The sequence below is a fragment of the Mytilus californianus genome, unplaced genomic scaffold (assembly GCF_021869535.1).
Source record: "Mytilus californianus isolate M0D057914Y unplaced genomic scaffold, xbMytCali1.0.p SCAF_7, whole genome shotgun sequence".
NCBI classification, from domain to species: domain Eukaryota; kingdom Metazoa; phylum Mollusca; class Bivalvia; order Mytilida; family Mytilidae; genus Mytilus; species Mytilus californianus.
In genome coordinates, this window is record NW_026262723.1 from 83,172,514 (window position 1) to 83,197,002 (window position 24,489).

Sequence of the window (24,489 nt, forward strand, 5' to 3'; positions counted from 1 at the left end):
CTTGGTCGATTAAGATTTGCAATAAAAAAAAACAAGTTAACTAAGCACAAAAAAAAATGATTGAGCTACAAGCTGGGATACAAACTCTATTTATTGTAGGGTACATTAGGCCTATATTATTCATTTTAACCTTAAACAGATATGTTTTCTCCTCTTTTTATATTCCATAGATATATATAAAAAAGAAGATGTGGTATTATTGCCAATGAGACAACTCTCCACAAGATACCAAATGACACAGAAATTAACAACTATAGATCACCGTACGGCCTTCAACAATGAGCAAAGCCCATACCGCACAGTCAGCTATAAAAGGTTCCGAAATGACAATGTAAAACAATTCAAATGAGAAAACTAACGGCCTAATTTATGTACAAAAAATGAACGAAAAACAAATATGTAACACATAAACAAACTACAACCACTGAATTACAGGCTCCTGACTTGGGACAGGCACATACATACAGAATATGGCGGGGTTAAACCTGTTAGCGGGATCCCAACCAATATAGTTTTATTTCCCAAACATTTTAACAAATACAAGTGACTTACATGATGTTTTGGGTGTATTAACCATCTGTTACCAAGTTGGAAGTGAAAAACGTCAAAATCGACGTTTCAAGTTACGGCATATAACGCAATGGCGTTACGAATATTCGACGTTTTAACGGTATTTTTTCATCTCTTTGAATGATGTATACCGCTAAAACGAAGTCAGTGACGACAGACCCTAATATCATTTTCAAAAGTTCAATCAGTAATATTTCAGATAATAAAAGAGATAAATGCATTATTTTTTTTCGATTTTCAGTTATAGTTCAACGAGACAAGGTTGTATGCAAAATTTTAGCAAAATCTGTGACATAGCCCATTTACTGTTCCTTGACCTTAAACGCCTTATGATTAACAAAAGAGTTTCAAATTAACGCAAATGCCTATTGGTACGATTTTGTTTTTGGTAAGCGTTAAAAACTCAGTGGACATCCTCTCATTACTGTTCCATATGTCTTATAAATCAAAGCTATTGGATTTGTTTGTGATAACTAGGAATCAATACAGGTTTCATTTATGGTAATTAACAATTTTGAGTTGTCGAAAATTTTTTTTCGAACTATTTCCCTACGTTTGATTTTCTTTGCATTAAAATTTGATTCAATAACAATCCGTGCCATCATTTTGCAATAAGTTGTCTATATTTTCAATGTTTTATTATAACCGAAAATGTAATGTAGAATTATCAATATATAAATAACACTGACGGAGGAGCCGGTTTGACAACTTAATTTGTGCCTTCCGCTTTTGGTAGAAAAGACTATAGATAAAGTATCCTGATGCTACACACAAAAAAAACATAATTTGCACATTTAAAATTTTACAGGTAACAATAACTGCAGGTAACAGTAAAAATGATTTCCGTATGAAATCGGGTCCCTGTCTGGAAATATATTTGGCAATCTATTAGTCCCGGAAGTAACAATAATTATTTCTTATTGTTACTTTTCGCGGTTAATCGTAGCCAGTCCCAAGACCAAAAATGGAACCAGGACTGAAGCATTTTTTTTTTTTACAAACTACCAGATTTGATATTTTTGTATTCCGGCTGTCTTCTTTGCGATATATTCATAAAACGTAATGAAATCAAGTGACCAGCAATTTTCAAAAGTAGCAATATTAATTGATAAAACTTTTATACATTTCAATATGTCAATAGACAATAGTTTATCAGCATACACGCAATTAATGAGCCAAGGCTCCGTGTTGAAGGCCGTACTTTGACCTCTAACTGTTAACTTTTTATACATTGTGACTTAGATGGAGAGTTGTCTCATTGGCACTCATACCACATCTTCTTATTTATAGTGTATAGAAATACATTAAACACAAAATTACAACAAATTATGATGTACGTATATGAAGAAAATCCACAAAAATCACTTGGCTAAACTTGTGCAACGTTACAAACTGGACACGTTTAGGCCCGACAATTTTTTCGGTATAAACGCTTATGAACTTAATTTTGCTCTTTTGGTGCATGTTGACGAAAAGATGCACAAATGTAAGCTTGACACTCCTAATTCACTAGTTGGAGATAACTTGTAGAATAATTTTACTCAGTCTTATCTGTCATTTAACGTAGGAAATAATAGGTAGGCGGATGATTTGCTCATGCAAACAATAAAATACTCTTGGTCGATTAAGATTTGCCATAAAAAAAAACAAGTTAACTAAGCACAAAAAAAATGATTGAGCTACAAGCTGGGATACAAACTCTATTTATTGTAGGGTACATTAGGCCTATATTATTCATTTTAACCTTAAACAGATATGTTTTCTCCTCTTTTTATATTCCATAGATATATATAAAAAAGAAGATGTGGTATTATTGCCAATGAGACAACTCTCCACAAGATACCAAATGACACAGAAATTAACAACTATAGATCACCGTACGGCCTTCAACAATGAGCAAAGCCCATACCGCACAGTCAGCTATAAAAGGTTCCGAAATGACAATGTAAAACAATTCAAATGAGAAAACTAACGGCCTAATTTATGTACAAAAAATGAACGAAAAACAAATATGTAACACATAAACAAACTACAACCACTGAATTACAGGCTCCTGACTTGGGACAGGCACATACATACAGAATATGGCGGGGTTAAACCTGTTAGCGGGATCCCAACCAATATAGTTTTATTTCCCAAACATTTTAACAAATACAAGTGACTTACATGATGTTTTGGGTGTATTAACCATCTGTTACCAAGTTGGAAGTGAAAAACGTCAAAATCGACGTTTCAAGTTACGGCATATAACGCAATGGCGTTACGAAAATTCGACGTTTTAACGGTATTTTTTCATCTCTTTGAATGATGTATACCGCTAAAACGAAGTCAGTGACGACAGACCCTAATATCATTTTACATCATTAAAACGGAAATTTATATACCAACAACATTTAGTTTTTAAGAAAAAATTTGGATTTAAAAGTGGAGATTTGACGATTGTAAGACAAATTTAAGAACGTTTTTCGCCGATTTATGTGGTTTCTATACAATTGTTCACCTATCTTAAAAGAATTCAATCAGTAATATTTCAGAAAATAGAAGAGGTAAATGCATTATTTTTATTTTCGATTTTCAGTTTAAAGTTCAACGAGTCAAAGTTGTATGCACAATTTTAAAAAATCTGTGACATAGCCCATTTACTGTGACTTGACCTTAAGTGTTTTTTTCAATAATCTAAGCCTAAGACCAGAAAGCTTAATCTCATCAAGTTTCTTGCCAACATTTAAACATTAAAAGAAAAAATGTAGGCTACATGGAATTGATCTTACAAACACTTACCTGGATCTTTTCATTTAAAATTTCGGATTTTACTCTATATCCTTAAAAATTTGCAAGATTATCTGCACAGTAAAAATTATTATTTAAATGATTTTTAAAGAAAACGATTACGGGTACACTCAAAATTTTGTAGATCCTTTGAATGTTTCTGTGTTAGATCTATTAAAGCATGTGAATAGGTAGAATTTTGAAGGATACCTTCAAATACTTGTTGACTTGTTGTTACTAGTACATTGCCTCTAGATTTATCAAAAGTGGTTAAACTTTTTTTAGATTTTCCTTTCACTCTGTTATGACATAAGGTAGATCGCTTCTCAAAAGACTACGTTATGCCTCATCGGCTTACCCAACACAATTTTAGAATGTTGATTGTTAGAAAAAAAAATTGTTGTTGACTGACAGATACCCACATCTCATTTTCTTATAAATAATACGGAGATGTCGAATGTACGTTCGATGGACGAAAATGATGACAAAATTAAATTTTCTATACAATTGATTTGATAAGTTCTAAAATTTCTGTAAAATTTATTTCAGGGATCCATTTTTTATTCTTTATATATGTCTCTGCTAATTAAGGAATGACATATATTTTTTTTTCTGTCTATGAAGAAATAACATAAAAAATGTGGTGCACACTGAATTTCGCGCGTAGCGGGTTATTCAAAAGTGTGCACAACATTTTAGATGTTACTTCGAAAAACAGCAAAAATGTTACAGTCATTCCTTGTAATTTAATTCTAAATTCCATTTTTAAGGAATAAATCATTTAAAAAAACGTTGATGACATCACGGTCACATGACCAATTGGGACAATATGCGTAATTGATTTTGCATAGGCGGTAATGGTAACGTTTTCCTCTGTAGCACAGTTCATATCGTAAACTTGGATATGCATGATGGCTCATTTCGAAGCTGAGACATTTTCACATATGTGGTTAAATACTGGGTACGAAGTGTGATTCATTTTTTCGTAAATTAGTACTCCCCGAAAATCCTTTCGTGATGCGGCTCCTAGCTGGTGGTAAAAAATCCCTTTTTTCACACAATAAGTTCTTTGAAAATTTAATACTTTGCACTAGCGGATTTAGGGGGGTTTGGGGTGGGTTCGCAACACCCCACCCACCCGCTTGGAAATCTTAAAATAATTTTTGTATTAATCATTTCTTGCTTTAATGTTATCTTTAATATAAATTGAATATCCAGCACTGAATAGGGTGACACGTTGTCGCTACACTCCTTTAAATAAACACATGTCATAATTAAATTGGCCTAAGGGGAACTTGATAATTAGAGGATCAAAGGATTTGATTAAGACAATCCAATTAAGGCTGCTATCCCTATATTTTATTACTTTGTTGGTTTTATGATTAAAACGACGTTTTCTGTTAGCTTGATTTGAAGAAAATTACTTTTTCACCCTATCATATCCATAAGATTGTTTTTTTAAATGACACCTGCTGAATCTAAGGATATTGCAAACTTTTATTCCACATCCGTACCTAGTGCTCAAATGTGTAGCATTCTAAATTAAAACTGGAATCTACCTAGTTCTTTTTCTTTTCATAAACGAGAAATGTACGGGGTAAAAAGATGCTTCAAATATGCTTGGCTGCACTTGTCCCCATGCATTGTCTATTCAACTTTTTCTGCAAATTTTGCGATTTGTTCGCTACTGACGACAACCCCGGAAAGTTTGTTAAAAAAACCCGTTCAGAATTGGTTAAAGGCAAATGGTGAATGTTAATCTCAAGGAAAAAAAAACCACCACCAAACAGCCTTATCGAGATCACAAGACTTTACCAACACACATAATAATTCGGCTAGTGGAATAGATGCAAGGGCTGATACAGCAATTGCTAAACGGGTGGATACGATCTGTAATTAAATAATTGAACTAATCTAAAAAGTTTATTTTGAGTAATCATATGCCGGGTGAACAAAAAGTGTGCCAATTATTGAAAAACATGAGGTTTTGTATAACAAGAAAACTTCTCTAATGTATATTAATGTTCAAAAACGTTTCTCATTCCAATTAAAGGGCCCTATCAAGAGCTTTCATCACATTACATACAAGTACATAAGATTAGACATAAATTAGAGACATATAAGAAAGGAATTATAGTTATCTCGTACCATTGTAAACTCGTACCAATGTCAACTCGTACCACTAAACAAAAACTCGTACCAATGCAAACTCGTACCACTGCTAACTCGTACCACGGTAAATTCATACCATTGTAAACTCGTACCAACTTATTTAAATGCATTAAAATGGTGTTTAATGATGAATATATACTTTAATTTCACTCAATACCTCTTAAGTCTGTAAAATGTATATAATTTGAAATTACAATAACCAATTTGTAGCTAATTTTCCTTGTCTAATTGGATAGAGAAAACCGTGGCAGATTGGCTTTGTTGTCTCCCTTGAATAGACTCTTTTTTAAACTTTTACTGACAACTATTTGATTTAATTTTTAATCATTTCAAATCAGTAACATTGAATAGATTTGGGTATTTTTCTATTGTTTCTAAAAGGAATTTTATTTAATGAAAGAATTTATTGATTGTGTTTTAAAGGTTTAAAATTGTTTATGACCAACAGTTAGAAAGTATGAAATTTATTTTTATACAATATTCAGCACATTTCAACAGAATATGACCATGCTTATATGATTATACAAGTTGATTAGTTAAAGATAAAAAAAACAAGTTGATTAGTTAATAATCGCACAATCAAAGGAATTTAATATATTTATTAGCATGGTAATTAAGAAATTACATTCATATTTTTGTCTAAGTTTTCATTAAAATCTGGTATAAATTTCAAAGATATTTTAATTTTTTGTATAAAGCTTAAAAAAAAAAGATCATAAAACATTCGTATTTTTGTCTAAGTTTTCATTAAAATCTAGTATAAAATTCAAGTAATTCAACTTTTTTTATTTAGTTTACCAAAAAACAAATCATAAAACATTCGTATTTTTGAATATATTTTTAATGGTACGAGTTCTGATTGGTACGACTTCCCAGTGGTACGAGTTTACGTTGGTACGAGTTAACTTTTTTGGTACGAGTTTACGTGGTACGAGTTTACAATGGTACGAGTTAACTTGCTTCCTAAGAGAGCAACATCGTTTAATACTATTAAAAAATGCTATAAAAGGCCAGGACAGAACCAGATAATACAATTCACATAACAAATGATTAAGCTCAGTCACTTGTTAAAAATAGAAACATGTCCATTAAATTATCACTACACAGAGATTTTTTGTTTACGCACAACTTTTGTGTTCCTCAAGCATTAGGGATATTGACCCAATTATGTCTATGAGCTGATAGACAAAAAACTTACAGCTAATCAAGACATGTTACATCCAAAATTAAATTATTGCATATTGGACAAACAAAAGTGTTGTCTCTTTTATTGAACGTTGCTACACGTGATTTAAGAAATTAAATTTTGGTATTAAGATGTAAACGTAAAGCGTAAACAGATAATTTATTATTTGTTTACTATATTCAATGTCTTTTTGTATGAAAAAGAATACATTTTGAGTGAAGAAAGAGATTACAACGCTTTTGACTCCTATAAATTACGTTTGTTCGAAGTAGTTGTCGTAAAAATACAATTGACTGGTATATTTAGGTACCAGAAACTCGGCAAGTACGCGGAAAATGGGTGATAGGTTGAAAGAGTTGCGAGAAAGATCACAGAAAAGAAAACAGCTTCTTGCACAAGCAGTAAATGACTTCTTAATCAAATGTTTTTAAAATGAAATTTTGAGTTGCTTACATCCTTGTCCTTTGACATGTTTGTCATGTTTGTAGAATGTTCTCTGTTGAAAAGTTATCATAAATAACTGTGGCTCTGTGCATCGTCCTAAACATGACATATGAAATATTTGCCCCTGACGTTCAGAAACTTAACAATCTCATCAATAACTTTGCATATACAACTTTCAAATTAAATCACTTTCACAAACACTTTGATGTCACAATGCTAATGTTATTACCTCACAGTAAGAGTAGATAATTCAATGAAACGTTTCAGCCACATAACCATGATAACCCAGTTCCCGAGAACTCACAAGAACTGAATATTGACACAAGAACCGATAGATATTACCCGAAAACTTTATTTCATATGGTGTTATACTGCTTTAATACACCTTATCTCTATTTGTCCGCCATTACTGGACATCACACAAGTTCCGGTTAAATTTTGACGTCATAATAGAAAATGTCTGACGCCACAATGGAAAAGTGATTGTTGTATGACGTCAAAAGTTCGAGTGGGACAGATTCTCGGGTCAAGCGGGAATAGCGATAAGGTGTATAGATATTAAAGTATATGTTTGAGATATAAGTCATTTTTACTGAATAAAAGTACAATTTCACTTCAGGACTTTGATTTATGTGTCTTGTATACAACTTCCTTGCATAACAATATGGCGGACATAATTTTTCAAAGGGTAGATAACTATCCAAATAAAAGAGTGAAAAGTTCCAAAGGATGAGTTTCTTTAATAATGGAATTTTGAAAAGAAAATACATCATTTGGAATTTAGGTAAGAGTTTTCTCTAATTTTCATGCTTTTTTTACATTTCTCGATTGGTGTGAGAAAAATATTTCTCGTCTTTAGAGTAAACTTTGTTCTTGGCAAATGATTGGTCAAATTTTAATTATGACGTCAAATTTTCTTGGTTTCTTCTGAATTTCCTATTGTCATGATTGTGACTTCATGAAAAAAGGTGACCGTGCCTGATGACGTCACATATAAATAATACAACTTTCTGCAAATCTTTGAAAAGGAAGGATGAATTAAACTTTGTTTAGATATCGTCTAAAAATCATTAGAGAAACAGATTCCACCACTATAACGGGACTATATTACAATATTTTCCCACTCTCAACAGTTAATTTTAATTATTAAGCCTCGCGCTTCAAATATTAAAATTTAACTGTCTCGAGTGGATAAATATTGTAACACACTTGATGCAGTGGTGGAATCTACATATCTACCTTTTGAATATTTTACATCCGCCATGATATTATTATCCACACAGAACTTGCATACAAGACACACAAATCGAACTCCTGAAGTGTAATTGTACTTATATTGAGTAAAAATGACTTGAATCTCAAAATTATTTACTTTAATATCTGTATCAATTTGATAACAACTAGTTGAAATAATGCCCCTGACAGTATAGAAAATAAGTAAAATTTATAAAAGTAAACTTTGACTCAACCAGTTAGAATGGTAAATATTTAAATTTACATGTATATTTTACTGAGCTGTTACTCTATATTAAATTTTGTTCGTCCTTTTTTTCTAGTTTGGTGTTGACAGTCCTGATGGATTAAAGAAAGTTCTGAAGAGTAAAGATGAAATACTTAATGAAGAGAAACCTAGCAAAACTGGGTATGATTAACACCTATTGCTATACATGTAGATAAATAAAGTTTGAGGGGCAGATATAGCTTTGTTTCATGATGTTTTCATGACTGAGTATATGGAGTAGAAGGCAGGAGGGGCATTGCCAAAATGCTGGGACTTATTTGTGCAATCTTCTCAAAGTACTTACTTTTTTCTTACCTATTCAGATATACTTACCACTTTAATTATGTAAGAGTGTCTAGTTTTTCACAGTCAAATATTGAATTACTTTTCAGTATGCCAAAAAATTGAGACTTGTCGTTGTTTGATTTATGTGTTTAGTTTTAATGATGTTTCATTGAATGATATATGCCCCACAGTGGCACATCTTTTATTCTTCTTAAAAGTTTTTTTTTCATTAGGTAAGATTTTAAAGCATAAATTTTGTCACAGGAAAAATGGGACACCAAATCTATCGCCAACTGGTTGAAGATACAAAGTCACCAAACCACAAAGACTAAATCAAAGTGGTGTTAATTGTGGGCCATTTTCTGCATAGTAAATGAGTCATCCAAATAATAAACTTAATTATAAGTATCTGTAGCGGCGACTCTCATCATCCGCCCTTCCTGATATATATATTGACCAGTGACTAAACTTAAAAAGTGCTTATTAGTATTATATATGGTTAGTATTGCCACGCTTTGAGTTCATGCATAGCTCATGCCATTTGAATATAGATATATATCATTTAAATATTAACATAGTATCGAATTCACTTTCTATAGTACTAATTTAAATACTTATGCCGTGATTTAAATATTCAGTACTTATATCCAAACATAGAGTACAAAACTATAGTCTGTTTATAAGTTTATTTGCCGTCAATTGTCAAGTGGAATATGAATATGAAATATGAGTATGATATGAATGTGAAACATATAACACTGAAAACACAAAAAAAACATAAAATGCTGAATAAATGGAGCAAAATATATTGAATACATATATCCGGTGAAATTTTGAAAATATTACTTTGCATTATATGTACTGATTCCAGGAGGAAAAGGAGGAAACAATACAGGTGAGAAGTTATGTTGGGAGAAATGACTTGTTTAAAGTAGCACCACTGAGTGTCAAAATGTCCTTATCACTGGATCAACCAGTCAAAATCAATGCCTAATGTGAAATTGATAATACAGAACTATTAAACATTTAAATAATAAGTCATTTGATACATCCCCTTGATTTATCAGTTTTGTTTGTTATTTACATTTTTACTTTCTTATTAGCTCACCTGGCCCAAAAGGGCCAAGTGAGCTTTTCTCATCACTTGGCGTCCGTCGTCTCCTCTGAAACTACTGGGCCAAATAGAACTAAACTTGGCCTAAATCATCCTTAGGGTATCTAGTTTAAAAAATGTATCCTATGACCCCGCCCATCAACCAAGATGGCCGCCATGGCTAAAAATAGAACATGGGGGTCAAATGCAGTTTTTGGCTTATAGCTTTGAAACTAAAGCATTTAGAGCAAATCTGACATAGGGTAAAATGTTCATAAGGTGAAGATCCATCTGCCTTAAAATTTTCAGACAATTCAGACAACCCGTTGTTGGGTTGCTGCCCCTGAATTGGTAATTTTAAGGAAATTTTGCAGTTTTTGGTTATTATCTTGAATATTATAATAGATAGAGATAAACTGTATACAGCAAAATTGTTCAGCAAAGTAAGATCTACAAATAAGTCAAACATGAACAAAATTGTCAATTGACCCCATAAGGAATTATTGCCCTTTAAAGTCAATTTTTCACAATTTTTTCATAAATTTTTGTAATCTTTTACAAAAATCTTCTCTGAAACTACTGGTCCAAATGAAACCAAACTTAGCCTATATCATCCTAAGGGTATCTTGTTTAAAAAAATGTATCAGATGACCCCGTCCATCAACCAAGATGGCCACCATGGCTAAAAATAGAACATAGGGGTTTACTATAGAAGTCTATGGGAAAATTGTAAAAAAACAATTTCAAATGGTCACAACTTGAAAACTAATTTTAATAATGATAAGGTGTCTTCAGTAACTATTGTAAGACTACAATGGGATGACCTGCTTTTAATTTAACTACTGGGCCAAATTAAATCAAACTGGTCTCAATCATTATTTGTGTATCTAATACTACTTAATATGATTTTAATCTTATTTTACATGATTTCCAAAACCACAGTAGATACAGGTGAGCCACACAGGTGAACGACACAGGCTCTTGAGAGCCTCTAGTTTTCTTAGTGTTATTGGGATACATTCGGTATGAGGTATGAAAAATGTGGTTTTCAGTCTGAAGTACATGCCCTTATTTTTATGCAAGATTTCAAAAATGAAATGAAAGTTCAAATATCCTTTTAAATTGTAATAGTCCATAATGTTAATAAGACATTGAGTCCCTTTGAAAATTTGGAGACAAGTTTTACAGTACTTAATTTTTGATGAAAAAAACATACTTGAAGAATTATAAATATAAAATAAGGAGATGTGGTATGATTGCCAATGAGACACTTATCCAACAGAGTCCAAATGAAGTTGATTTGAGCAACTTTAGGTCACTCTGTAGAGCCTTCAACAATGAGCATAACCAATATTGTATATTCACCTATAATAGGCCCAACATGGCAAAATGTGAAACAATTCAAAAAGTAAAATCAACCAATATAAAAATGCTCTGTACAGACTAATTTCCTTGTGTTTCCTGGTTGGTCACGATAGTGTGCTGACCATCAGTACAGGACTGTGAGGATCTTATCCTATGGAGGACCAACCAAAGACTGGTATTGGTATTTACCTCTTTTTTGCTTATATTGCAGCATTTAGGATATAAGACATAAGACTCACCAGTGTTGCTCAATTCAAAACAGTTGCAAGGCTGAATCAAATAGTTGAAGTTGAAGAGCATTAAAATCCAAAAATTCTGAAAAGCAAAGATGAATCTGCTTAAAGTGTAGTCATGTCTTTCTACAGACTGTTTGTTACCTTTTGAACTAGCATTTAATTTGTGCACATTCTTAATTTGATTTGGTCCTTAACATTGGATGTCCATCCACTTATGTGTTTTATTATAGATATTACTTTGTTTACATTTCATATTGTAGTGTTATTATTTTTTTTAAATACCTTCCAACACCAAGATAGGCTTTAAATTAGCATGAATATGAACATGTGATATTTTTTTTATGTAGACATAAAATTAATTTTACGTGAATAACTGTCAAAAAGGATTGGAAAAAAAAAAGAGAGGTGATTTTAAAGGTTAATGAGTTGTTAATTTTAAATTAAACTAAAGACAAAAAATGCAAAAAGCATGATTATTAGGCCTGGTAATATGTTTCAGATGGTAATAATCTAAAATATTTTTCTAAAAAAGTTATTGCTATAGATGCTTAACTTAGAATATAAATGTTTTTTTTAAATTAAATTTCTTCTATATGATAATATAAATAAAAGAAGTCCATTGCTATTACTTGTGATATAAAAGTCAAACTTTTTATGGGAAAGTAATTTCTATTGAATTTTCATAGGATATTTTAAAAAATAACTAGTACATGCAATGGTATCTATTTATAGAAGGTATACTAAGAATAACATGATTATTTGCCAATGTACATGTGCACAAGAAGCTTTTATTACAGAAATAATTAATGTTTTGTCCTCTAATGTTCCTTGCTAATGAAAAGTTTGAGAATGCAAGCACCAAACATTTTCAATAGGTTTTAGATGCAACTGTAATGTAAATGATGGAGAGGAGTAAACAATTGTACACCTTTATGCAATTGAAGCATTTCCAGCTGCTTAGGCAATAAGAGGCTGTCTTAAAATCAGAATATATATTAAGATAGATAGTATGGTACAAGATTAATGCATTTAGATACTATACACCTTATAACTATATAAATTTATAACTTTCCTACAGGGGAGCCCCAGCTTTGATCGTTGAGAACCAACTGAGTGATGAGGCTGTAAAGAAATCAGATAATACAGATGACAGAAAATCTTTTAAGAGGAGAAAAGAAGAGGTAAAAATAATTTGACCATAATGATAAAGCAGCAAGTTCAAGAGGTTTATATTCCTCTTGTGTTTTATAAGCAATGTTCTAGTTGGACCATTTTCAGAGGGTGTTTCGCTATCCGCTTGTCCCTTGTTATTTTGGCACCGTCAAGATTTATTTAAATATTCCAATAATACTTTAATTAACTATTGTTGCCTCATCCTTAGTTAATATTTGTATATTTTCATCACATACTTGGAAGTAAACTATATAGAGTTATGCCCCTTGTCTACATATTTTGTAAGTTGCACTTTTTAAATACTGTGGATTAATTATTATTTCTGGGAAACCAATATTTGTTGATTTCGATTTTCAGGGAATAGGTGAACCACAAATTTTAATTTAGACTTAGCCAAAACCACAAAATCAAATATCCACAGAATACAATTTTTCCTCAATCCACAATAATTGGTACCTACAAAAATAAATGATTCACAGTATATGGTTATTCATAAAAATATAAAAATATTTGTAAATTTTACCCAATATTGAGCTTTTCATGAGGACCAAAGTAACAAAGCAAAGCATTTCACAGTTTTGTTGTACAGCCTATTCTCAGGTTTGTATTCATGGTAAATTTAATATTATGATGTATAAAAGTAAAAGCAGATCTTGAGTATACTATTTTTTTCCTTAGAAGATGCAACAAAATTTAGTATTACATGAATGTATTTATACTCCATTATATATTGTAACAAATCAATTACCAAAGTATATCATGGAATTTTTATACGACCGCAAAAAATTTGCGGTCGTATATTGGTATCACGTCGTCGTCAGCATCGTCCGAAGACAGTTGGTTTCCGGACAATAACTTTAGTATAATTAAATAGAAATCTATGAAATTTTAATACAAGTTTTATAACCACAAAAGGAAGATTGGGATTGATTTTGGGGGTTATGGTCCTAACAGTTTGGGAATTAGGGGCCAAAAAGGGGCCCAAAGAAGCATTTTTCTAGTTTCCAGACAATAACTTGTGGAACGGTGTATGGATCTCTATGAAATTATACCACAAATTTCCATACCACAAAGGGATGGTTAGGATTTGCCTAGGGGGGTTATGGCTCAAACCGTTTAGGAATTAGGGGCAAAGAAGGGGGAAAAACAAGGGTTTCCTGGTTAATGGACAATTACTTAAGACAATTTAAAAGCAGTGTAAGGGAGGTAATCCAAACAAAACGTTTTGATTACCTCCCTTACACTGCTTTTAAATTATGTATAAAGAAATGTTGTATGGTCTTGAGATGATTAGCTGTCAATTTATTTTTAGAAGTTACTATTAAGGAATATTAATTTTAGCCATGATTATGTATGTCATTTTCTATTTTAAGACTTTTAAGATGTATTTAAATGGGTAATTATGGTTGCAAACTCCATTGGAAATTTGAATTGAAATTATGACCATATCTTGAGGGAAAGAAATTTTTTTGGGAAAAAAAGGGGGGGGGGGAGGGGGAGGTGAAAAAAAAAATTGTGGGGGGGTCAATTTTTTCTCATTTTAGATTTCAGAAATTAAAAAGAAAAATTCTTCTAATATTATTTTTTTGGCAAAAAAAAAGTGGTGGTGGTGGGGGGTCAATACGCAACAGCATAGTGTATTGCACAAAAGCAAAAAATTGAATATAAATTCAAATCATATAACCAATTCTAAGTTCTTTGACTACAGTTATTCTGTGTCAGAAACCCATTATGTGTCAAATATTTAATTACAATCCAAATTCAGACCTGTATCAAGCGCGAATATTGTGTCCATTTTTTCCCAACTGTTCAGGTAGGACCTCTGTGGTTGTATCCAGCTGCGCTAGGCGAAGCAATTTATTATGCCCTTGTCGCAGCAGAAGGGTCATTAAGTGTTACCCTTGTCCGTCTGTACGTCCATACATACGTATGTCACGAAATTGGTTTCCATTCTCTGACTTTAGTTTGTCTCAACCAAATGTTATAAACCTTGTACACAATGCTTATTACCACAAAACACAGATCAAGTTTGAATTTTGGTGATGTCACTTTTATCCTTCTAGGGTTATACCCTTTACAAATGTTAAAATTGCTGAATTTTTTTCGTTTCCGGTCTCTAACTTAAGTTTGCCTCAACCAACTGTTATGAAACTTATACACAATTCTTATTACCACAAAACTGAGATCAAGTTTGAATTTGGGTGGCGTCACTTTTACCGTTCTTGAGTTATGTCCCTTTATAACTTTATATGCAAGCGGGGGCATCATCTGTGTCCCATGGACACATTCTCCATTTATTTTATAATGCAGAAATCATTAATTTGATGCAATGCACTTGAATTTGAAAAAAAAGTTTGAATGCAAATTTCATGACTTCTTGAGCAAATTCTTGAGCAATGAAGGTAAGTTTTATGAAATATACAAGTATTGTAGTTGATTTCCATTGTTCATTTAATAGAGTTAAGTGTATAAAATGTTTTAAACTTATTTCAGTTGGAAGACATTGAAGAAGAACTTGAAGAAATATACACAGACTCCAGCACATTTCTTAAGGTATAAAGTTTCTGACTTTCTTTATCTGGATTAACATCAAATATTTTGTTTATTATTTTTTACCTTTTATAACATCAAGTATCTCTAACATTATATAAAAAAAGGAGAAGTGATACGATTGCCAATTAGAAAACTATCCACAAGTGTTCAAATGACTTGGAGTTAAGCAACTATAGGGGACGGTACTGCCTTCAACAATGAACAACCCTCAACTAACCAGGTGCAGTCATGTAAAAGGACAACATAAGAACAAGAGAGGCCAGAGGGACATTCAAAATCATAAGTAAAAAATAAACTGATAGCACCATGGCTAAAAAAGAAAAAGACAAACAGACAAACAACAGTCCACAAAACACAACATAGAAAACTAAAGACTGAGCAACATGAACCCCACCAAAAACTTGGTGTGATCTCAGGTGCTCCGAAGCAGAAAATACAAATCACATAAGACAAAAGAGACAAATTACTGGTCCAAGAGTTATTATTGAATATTGAACATGTTGAAAGGTACTTCTAAGCAAATTTTAACTAATATAGGATATATGCCAAAACACATAATTAACAGCGTCTTGTGATTATTCATAGCCTGACCTGTTTCGGTCCTTCACAGACCTTCTTTAGAGGCAGAATGATGGATTAATGGTTGCACCCTATTTATATTTAGATCGGGTATCCAGCAGATAAGTTATTATAAGTATATTAATCAAAGTGTTTGAACTATTTAACACTGTTGATTAATATACAATTACCCTTAATTTCTAAAAGGGAGTATTGAAGGCATAAATAATGCTTCACTAATTATAAACTCCCCCCACAAAAAAAAACAAAGTTTTTTTTTTTGGGGGGGGAAGAAGTTATAGTTTAGACTTGATATTTTGGCAAATCACAAGCTAAAACATCAAGACTGCATGACTACCATGTAACACTATTATTAGACTTGATATTTTGGCAAATCACAAGCTAAAACATCAAGACTGCATGACTACCATGTAACACTATTATTAGACTTGATATTTTGGCAAATCACAAGCTAAAACATGAAGACTGCATGACTACCATGTAACACTATTATTAGACTTGATATTTTTGGCAAATCATAATCCAAAACATCACAATTGCATGACTTCCATGTACTTTTAATTTAATTGCCACCCTTTGTTATATCATTTAGTTAAATGTTTACCGTAACATGTAAATCAGTTGAATAAAGTTTACCGTAACTAAGGAAAATTCCACTGGATTTTACCTGAAAGGAGAATTTGTCCTGTAAAGATATCTGCCGGTACTTGATAACTTTTCCACCGGATACAGGATCTATAAAAATAGGGAGCAACCATTAATCCATCATTCTGCCTCTGAAGAAGGTCTGTGAAGGACCAAAACGGGTCAGGCTATGAATCATCACCAGGCACTGTTAATTATGTGTTGTGGCAAATATCCTATATTTTATATGCTACATTTTTTTCCGCTGATTCACATAATTAATATGTCTTCCAATAACAAACGTTCCATTTGGAGCTACTGTGTTTAGAGACCTCTTATGTCGGTATATCATTACTATATTACTGTGAAAGTACTTTTATTCGTGGGGTACCAATTTTCGTGGTTTTTCATCAATGGCTTTATCCACGAATTAAAGTGTCCAACGAAATATAAGAACTGTTGTCCAAATCAGGACATGGAAAGATCCCCAATACCGTAGGTTTGACTACATCGAATATCAGCAAACGCACTATGAACTAAAGATGCAACTACAGACAGAATTCTGTCCATTTAATCTTTAAAAAACCTAAACAGTACGACTTTAAACCTTTTAATTCTCAAGAAAATTCAAATTCCATTTGTAGCTTTTTTTATGTTACCGTTTTCTTTAAGGGACAAGTTATGGTCCAATTAACACCTTTGGTGACCGTTAATCTGTTGATCAAACAATCTCCGGTTAATTAGTGTCATCACTTCTGATTACCCGTGTGCAACAATTAAAATGATTACTCTGCAATTTCCTTCAATCGAGAACATTTGTAAGAATAGATGAATCGGTTTATTTCAAAAAGCAATTATCTTATTAAAAGTTTGATGAATGTTGTCAGTAATGAAAGATGAACAAGTAAGTGAAAATAAACACCGTATTTTGAAATGTCCTAGAAATTATTATAAAACTACTATGATTATTTTCACGAGTTTTCATCTCAGATGGCTTCATATTCTTCACCTAATTTTTTTTTCTTTCAAAAAACTTAAATCCTCGAAATTAGGAAACCACGAAAATTGATACCACGAATAAAAGTAATTTCACAGTACCTAATTACAACTAATAATTAACATTGTACCAATGTATGTATTCACTGTAGTCTGCAAACCAAAAGATAAAAAAAAATTACCATGTTCTCTATTTTTTTCAGTTTTACTATCATTTTAAGATTGATCACTAATAAAACTTTTAAAAAAGGGACCTTATTGTCTGATTTGTTTAAATTTATGTCTTATTTTCCCATATTTATCTTATTTCAGGGAACACAAAGTGCTAATCCTCATAATGATTACTGCCAAAACTTTGTAGACACTGGTGAAAGACCACAAAACTTTATAAGAGATGTTGGTAGGTTGAAAACTAAACATATATCAGTATATGCTAACTTCAATCATGCAACACTAATTGGGAATGCATAGGGCATTTCATTTTTCAAATTTTTGTACAGCTTGAAATTATCTTAAAATCTATGTCCATTTGTTGAACCATAAGACAAATTCTTGTGTGTTATCAATTTGATGTCTTGGAAAATATGCCACTGGACCATTAGCAAACAACAATCAATCAATCAATCAACCTTTGAAAATATAATAAATATTACTATGCATATCAGAAAGGCTGGTCCTTTCACTCTTTGCTATATATGTTTTACCAAGTTACTGTTTTAATTCATTTGTTTAAACTGATCAACTGGTAAAATATTTTAGCTTATTGCTAGTAAAAGGTTGTTTGTATATTGAAACAAGTGTAGTGAAATAAAAAAATATTCTAACCCTCTTATTCCAGTGCCTGATGGTCTGTTAACTTTACAAGGTTGGACTGATTAAACAAATCGTCAATAAAAACTAGATTAAAAAAAAGTATGATATGGATACAGAAACTTCCACCATATTGTCTTTTAAAGTTTTATAGCCAATGAAAGACAAAAATTGATCAGGCTTGTTTAATACAAATACAAACTAAATAAAAACAAAAAAAGTGATATTTGGGTAAAAAAGGGTGTTTAATAAATAAGCCACTAAAACATGTACATTATAAAGCTTGCAGCAGGTTAACTTGTATAAAAGTTCTTACCATATTCATTAAATAAAATATTATTTATAATTTATTGGACATTGCTTGCTGAAGGGCTAAAAGCAGAGATTTACGTCTTTGACCTTTGAGTCATCAGACAACTTTCACTGTGCCCACTAAGTCATATTGCAAACCGTATTGATTTTGGTAATTTGACACTACATGCATATCCAGAAAACTGCCCAGTGATGCCAGAAAAGTATCACTCTTGAGAAGTGAAAAATAACCATATTTCTGGCTCATATGACCATAGCTCAAGGCCCTGATTGTCATACAAGAGATAGAAAAAAACGGAAGAGAACCATCTATGAAATACTGGGTACTTATGTTTAAATATATATTATACACAAAAATATTTCATTATGAATTGATATTTAGATATTCTATAACTATATTTAGGCTTGGCAAACAGATTTGAAGAATATCCAAAGTTGAGAGAGTTGATAAAATTGAAAGATGAGCTTATACAGACAACGAATATACCACCTATGTAAGTTTGTCTTCACTGTCAATTCTTTGTATCAGTTGTTGTCCATTGAAGAGCAGGGAGATGTCTGTCAGTCTTTAGGGAGATGTGGTATGATTGCCAATGAGACAAATATCCATTAAAGTCCAAATAAAGCTGATTTAAGCAATTATAGATCTATGTACGGCTTTCAAACCTTGAGCAAAACCCATACCATACAGTCAGCTATAAAAGGCTCCAACATGACAAAATGTGAAGCAGTTCAAATAAAAAAAGCAACTTCCTGTTCTGGAGACCCTTTTCCAGAAAGCTTTCATACTAATGTTACGACCAGAAAATCGAATTTTAATTGTAGCCAACAAAAGACACAAATCAATAATAAAATTTAACAAGATTTATTATACACAATTTTACAAGAAGTATTACACAAATAGTAATGTCAACTTAACTGTCAAAATATGAGTCCAATCTTTTATCTTTTCTTTATCCGGAAATCTTCTCAGAATCCACAGAGAATATTACGTCCAATAGGTCACAATCTAGTATGATGTAGTTTGTAAATAAAAAGTGTCAATCCAACTGTTGAGAATGTTGATGTCTATCGATGCCTATGTCTATATCTATGTCTGTGTCTAACTTAAGGGTCTGCATTTAAATACTTGTAACGGAAAGTTCTAGATAACTGTAGATGTTTTAATTATGCATCTTTTGTTATGATCATTGGAAACATTATGTAAGTTAAATAGAAAGTTCTAATCATTCCATGAGTATCTATGATTGTTCCAGTGATTTCTAAACTGCATAGTTGTAACACAATGTGTATTATTTTGTACACAATGTAAAATTATATAATAGGCCACACAAAACAAAATAGGCCAACTAAATAGATACGATGATAGTTACAATATCATAACACTAAGAAGGATTATTTGTTATCATATTCTCTTTACCATACTGTACCATCATTTTTATTTGACAATTTTTACGAAAGTTAATTGAGTTAGACAATTTTTTACTATTGTAACACCATAACACCACGACACCCTGTGAATTATCACTATCATTCTAATAACAGGTCATCTGATTACATAGTCCTAGATAAGATAACTGCAAAATTGTTTGTGATAATTTGTTTTTTTCCCCACCACTTCTCATTATCTTTCATTTCCATTGAAATGCAGAGAATTACCAAGACATTTAAAGGGTAATCTGTGTTGCTGTTCTACAGCCGTCTGCTGACCATACAATTGTATTCCAGTTTCACAGCTTTGGGGGAAAACAGCATAGTAATCTTAGTAAAATTGTATTCTTATTAAAAAAAATTCTCTAGATTTTACTTCAATTTTTACAGAGAGAAGCTTCATTTCAATTTGGGGCAAAATATAATATCATTGTTTAACATGAAAAACAAAAGAATACTTGAAATTATAAAGAAATGAATTTGAAATTTCATTTTGATATTTTTTCTACAGGTATCTTAAGTGTGATCTTGAGCAGTTTGACTTGATGGATTTAGGAATGAAATTTGATGTTATATTGATAGAGCCGCCATTGAAACATTACAATATTGCTAATGGAGCTGTATATGATAAATACTGGAACTGGGATGAGGTAACCTTTACTAATTGATAAAGATTAAATTTAAAAAACATTTGATACTTGTAAATGTTTAAAACAACATGGACAATTTAAAAGGCCTTGTCATGCAACAAAAACACATAGATTTAACCTTTTTTTAACTATGATAACCAACACTTAGTCATTCAGTTAAGTACAGATTATGGCTTTATCAAGCATTGTTCATATAACAAACTTGAGAATTAGTTAATGCAAAATCAATTGAACACACGGAATCTGCAATCTTTAATTGTATGGTATAATTATCTACCAGTTTAAAAAAATACTTCATTAATCAATATTTTCTGTTTATTTCCCAAAAAACTAGATAGAAAGGTTAGATATTCCAGCTGTTGCTGCCCAGAGGTCATTTATGTGGATTTGGTGTGGAAATGCTGATGGATTAGAAAGGGGAAGAAATGTAAGATTTAATTATTAAAGCCCTGCTTTTTTAAGTGGACAGTATATGGGGATGGGGGTATCTGTCTGTCCCCTTCTGTCCTACCTTAGTATCTGCTTCTGAACTGCTCAACAGAAATTCGTGATATTTTCATACATTCTTATTAATATGATGTCCTTTAACATCTATTTCATTTCTTCATTCAAAAGATTTTTGGTTTGAACCCTGCTCGTGCAGGTGCACTCGACTCCAATTTTAATTGACTAGGATTTTCAGTTCTATTGAATGTCGGTGGTTTTCTCCAGGCACTCCGGCTTCCTCCACTAATAAAAACTGTTAAAACACCAACAATCAATCTAAAGATTTTTGGATTAACTTCCACATTGCATGGACCTCTTTATATCTGCACACTACAGTACACATTTGTATCTGCTTCTCCTAAACTCTTAAGTGGAATTTAATGAAACTTAAATCAGAATCTTCACCATATAATGCCCTTATGCACCTCCAGTTTTTTTATCAGAATTATCATCAAGATTTCCCTCAGCAAATCATTGACTTTGCCATTGCTTCATGTTGGGACAAAGGGTATCATTTTGTTAGTCATCCTTGTAGTACCCTTTCTGTTATACAAAAAAAAATTACACTTAAGTCTATAGAGATCTGAATAATGGTAATTGAAATAAGGAAAGAATAAACTATATGATTTGTAAGAACTAGAATGGATACTTGGCAAACTCAAGATGAAGAGTGTTGTTGAAAATTTGTACTGCTTTAACATGAAATGGACATTTTCCCTGATATTGTTGAATGATACAGAAAATTTTCAGGGTATAAGAGATGTACAAACATAATAAAAATTTGCCTACAGCAGTCGTTTTGTTGATCCGCTTTTAGATGGTTTTGCATTTTTTAAGCATCATTATTTTCATCTTTTTCTTTTGCATTTTCAGTGTCTAAAAAGATGGGGTTTCAGAAGATGTGAAGACATATGTTGGATAAAGACAAACATAAACAACCCATCCAGAAGTAAAGCGCTGGAACCTGGTTCTATATTTCAAAGAACAAAAGTAAGCTACATGTTATTGTATTATCTGTGACAAAAATCCCTTAAGGTGAGGTACTCATATTATTTTTCTGATCTTTATTTCAATCCCAATGGTTAGTACTGTTAAACTTGTCTAACCAATTGTTTCTTATCCTGATGGTAGGATACTGGTTTTACTCTCCTGATGATCTTTGTTTCTATCCCTATGGTTGGATACTAGTTGTACTCTCCTGATGATCTTTTTTCCTATCCCTATGGTTGGATACTGGTTGTACTGTCCTGATGATCTTTTATTCTATCCCTATGGTTGGATACTGGTTGTACTCTCCTGATGATCTTTTTTTCTATCCCTATGGTTGGATACTGGTTGTACTGTCCTGATGATCTTAACTTAAACACAATACCTATTACCACAAAACTCAGATCAAGTACAAATTTGGGTAGCGTCACTTTTATCGTTCTTCAGTTATGTCCCTTTATAACTTTATATGATATGCAAGCGGGGGCATCATCTGTGGACACATTCCCCATTTATTTAATCTATCCTTAATACAAAATCACTAGTTCTGAATTGTATCAAAAATCAGTTTATATCCATATGATTATCTATAATTATCAATTATAATGTAAAGATATTTGATTATGCAATTAATAGCCATTCTAGTAGACATGAACATAGAGAAACCTACAAATAATGCTTGGCTATATTTTGTATACCATGTATACTGGACATTTTTACTACATTGTCATTGTTTTTGTATTTGATAGAAACTAGATGTAACTAAGTTTATCAAGGATGAAATTTATTTAAAACTCTAAATATTTGTTTTTTGTTGTGTTCCTCTATTACATGTAGCTTCAGAATCTTTCAGTTGCAGATTCTTATTGCCTGTTTCTCCTCTCGATTATATTTTGTCGAAATAGTTACTAGTATTTTATTCATTCATTTCTTTTGCTGGCCATGTTTTCTTTACATAACAATGGAAAACTTCATTATACGATAAAGCAAATGACTTTAATTTGAATAACTTTTAGGTCAACCATTAAAAATTAATTACCTGGTAGGCATGTCACAGATGTGCTTGCTTTGGCAAAAAAATTAAATAGAAACTTAATTTGTTTTTGTCTGTTGTAGGAACACTGTCTGATGGGAATCAAAGGCACAGTCAAACGTAGCACTGATGGAGATTTTATTCATGCAAATGTTGATATTGATCTTATTATTGAAGAAGAAAAGGAATATGGAAGCAAGCAGAAACCTGTAGAAATCTTTCATATGATGGAACATTTCTGCCTTGGAAGGCGACGTTTACATTTATTTGGAAGAGATGACACAATTCGACCAGGATGGCTGGCACTCGGTGATGAATTAACAAGCAGTAACTTTGATAGAGATATTTATATGAATTATTTTGAACAAGGTAATTTAACAACAGGATGTTCTGAAGAAATTGAAAGATTAAGACCGAAGTCACCAACCCCAAAAGACCCATCAGCTTCTGGCCGTGGAGGCAGAGGAGGACAATCTTTCAGAGGCAGGGGGTCTTCTAACCCTAGAGGTGCAGGTAGAGGGGACAGAGGAGGACATAGAGGTGGAAGAGATAATAGAGATGAGCGAGGCTTCTCAGGTTCAGGCAGCGGCAGACAAAGGGGAGGTTATCCTCATCGCTAATTCACATTGTTACTGTTTCTTTACAATAATATTTTATAATAAAACTGTATGTTGTGCATATAGAAGAGCTTGTGTTGCATTGTTTTTCTGGTGGTTTCTTTACACAATAAAACTTAGGGCTATTCAGTGGCTGGGCATATCATGTTAACCATGTTCACTAATTAATGTTAATTTTCAAAATTTATTCCTGTCTGCCCCTCAAGCAGCACCTAAAATGCATGTATTAGGGGTATTAGTCCTGCTTTGCAAACTGCTCTAGTTAAATTAAAATACTGTACTTTTTATCATTAGAATAAAGTTCTTGAGGTGTCTGCTTCTATATTTTTTTTATTGTTGAGTTGCTGTCTAATTGACATATAGCCCCAAATTACCTTTTCTTCATGTTGATTTATTATACTTCCAATTCTTCAGGTATTTTGGGTTCTATTGGACCAATTTTTTTATGGTCCATTGATCACATTAGTTTTCAAGTTTAGGGTACTTATCACCAGCCCAGTAGCACTTCTGTATTGACATGAATTACATTAGTATGGTCATAATTATAAATAAACTGTTCAAAACTTTGATTTTTTTCAAAATACTAAGGATTTTTTACCCCAGGAATAGATTACCTT

General features: G+C 32.0%; 1 protein-coding gene across 1 annotated transcript; it reads left to right on the forward strand.

Annotated features, from left to right (window-relative positions):
* Nucleotides 1-6,974: 6,974 nt before the first annotated feature.
* LOC127709455 (N6-adenosine-methyltransferase non-catalytic subunit-like) lies at nucleotides 6,975-23,942 on the forward strand. Its single transcript, XM_052215006.1, has 10 exons — nucleotides 6,975-7,098; nucleotides 8,698-8,783; nucleotides 12,700-12,802; nucleotides 15,288-15,347; nucleotides 17,859-17,946; nucleotides 19,072-19,162; nucleotides 20,611-20,749; nucleotides 21,084-21,176; nucleotides 22,109-22,225; nucleotides 23,339-23,942. The coding sequence occupies exons 1-10, from the start codon at nucleotides 7,033-7,035 to the stop codon at nucleotides 23,873-23,875; spliced, it is 1,380 nt and encodes a 459-aa protein (XP_052070966.1). The 5' UTR covers nucleotides 6,975-7,032; the 3' UTR covers nucleotides 23,876-23,942.
* Nucleotides 23,943-24,489: the final 547 nt, after the last annotated feature.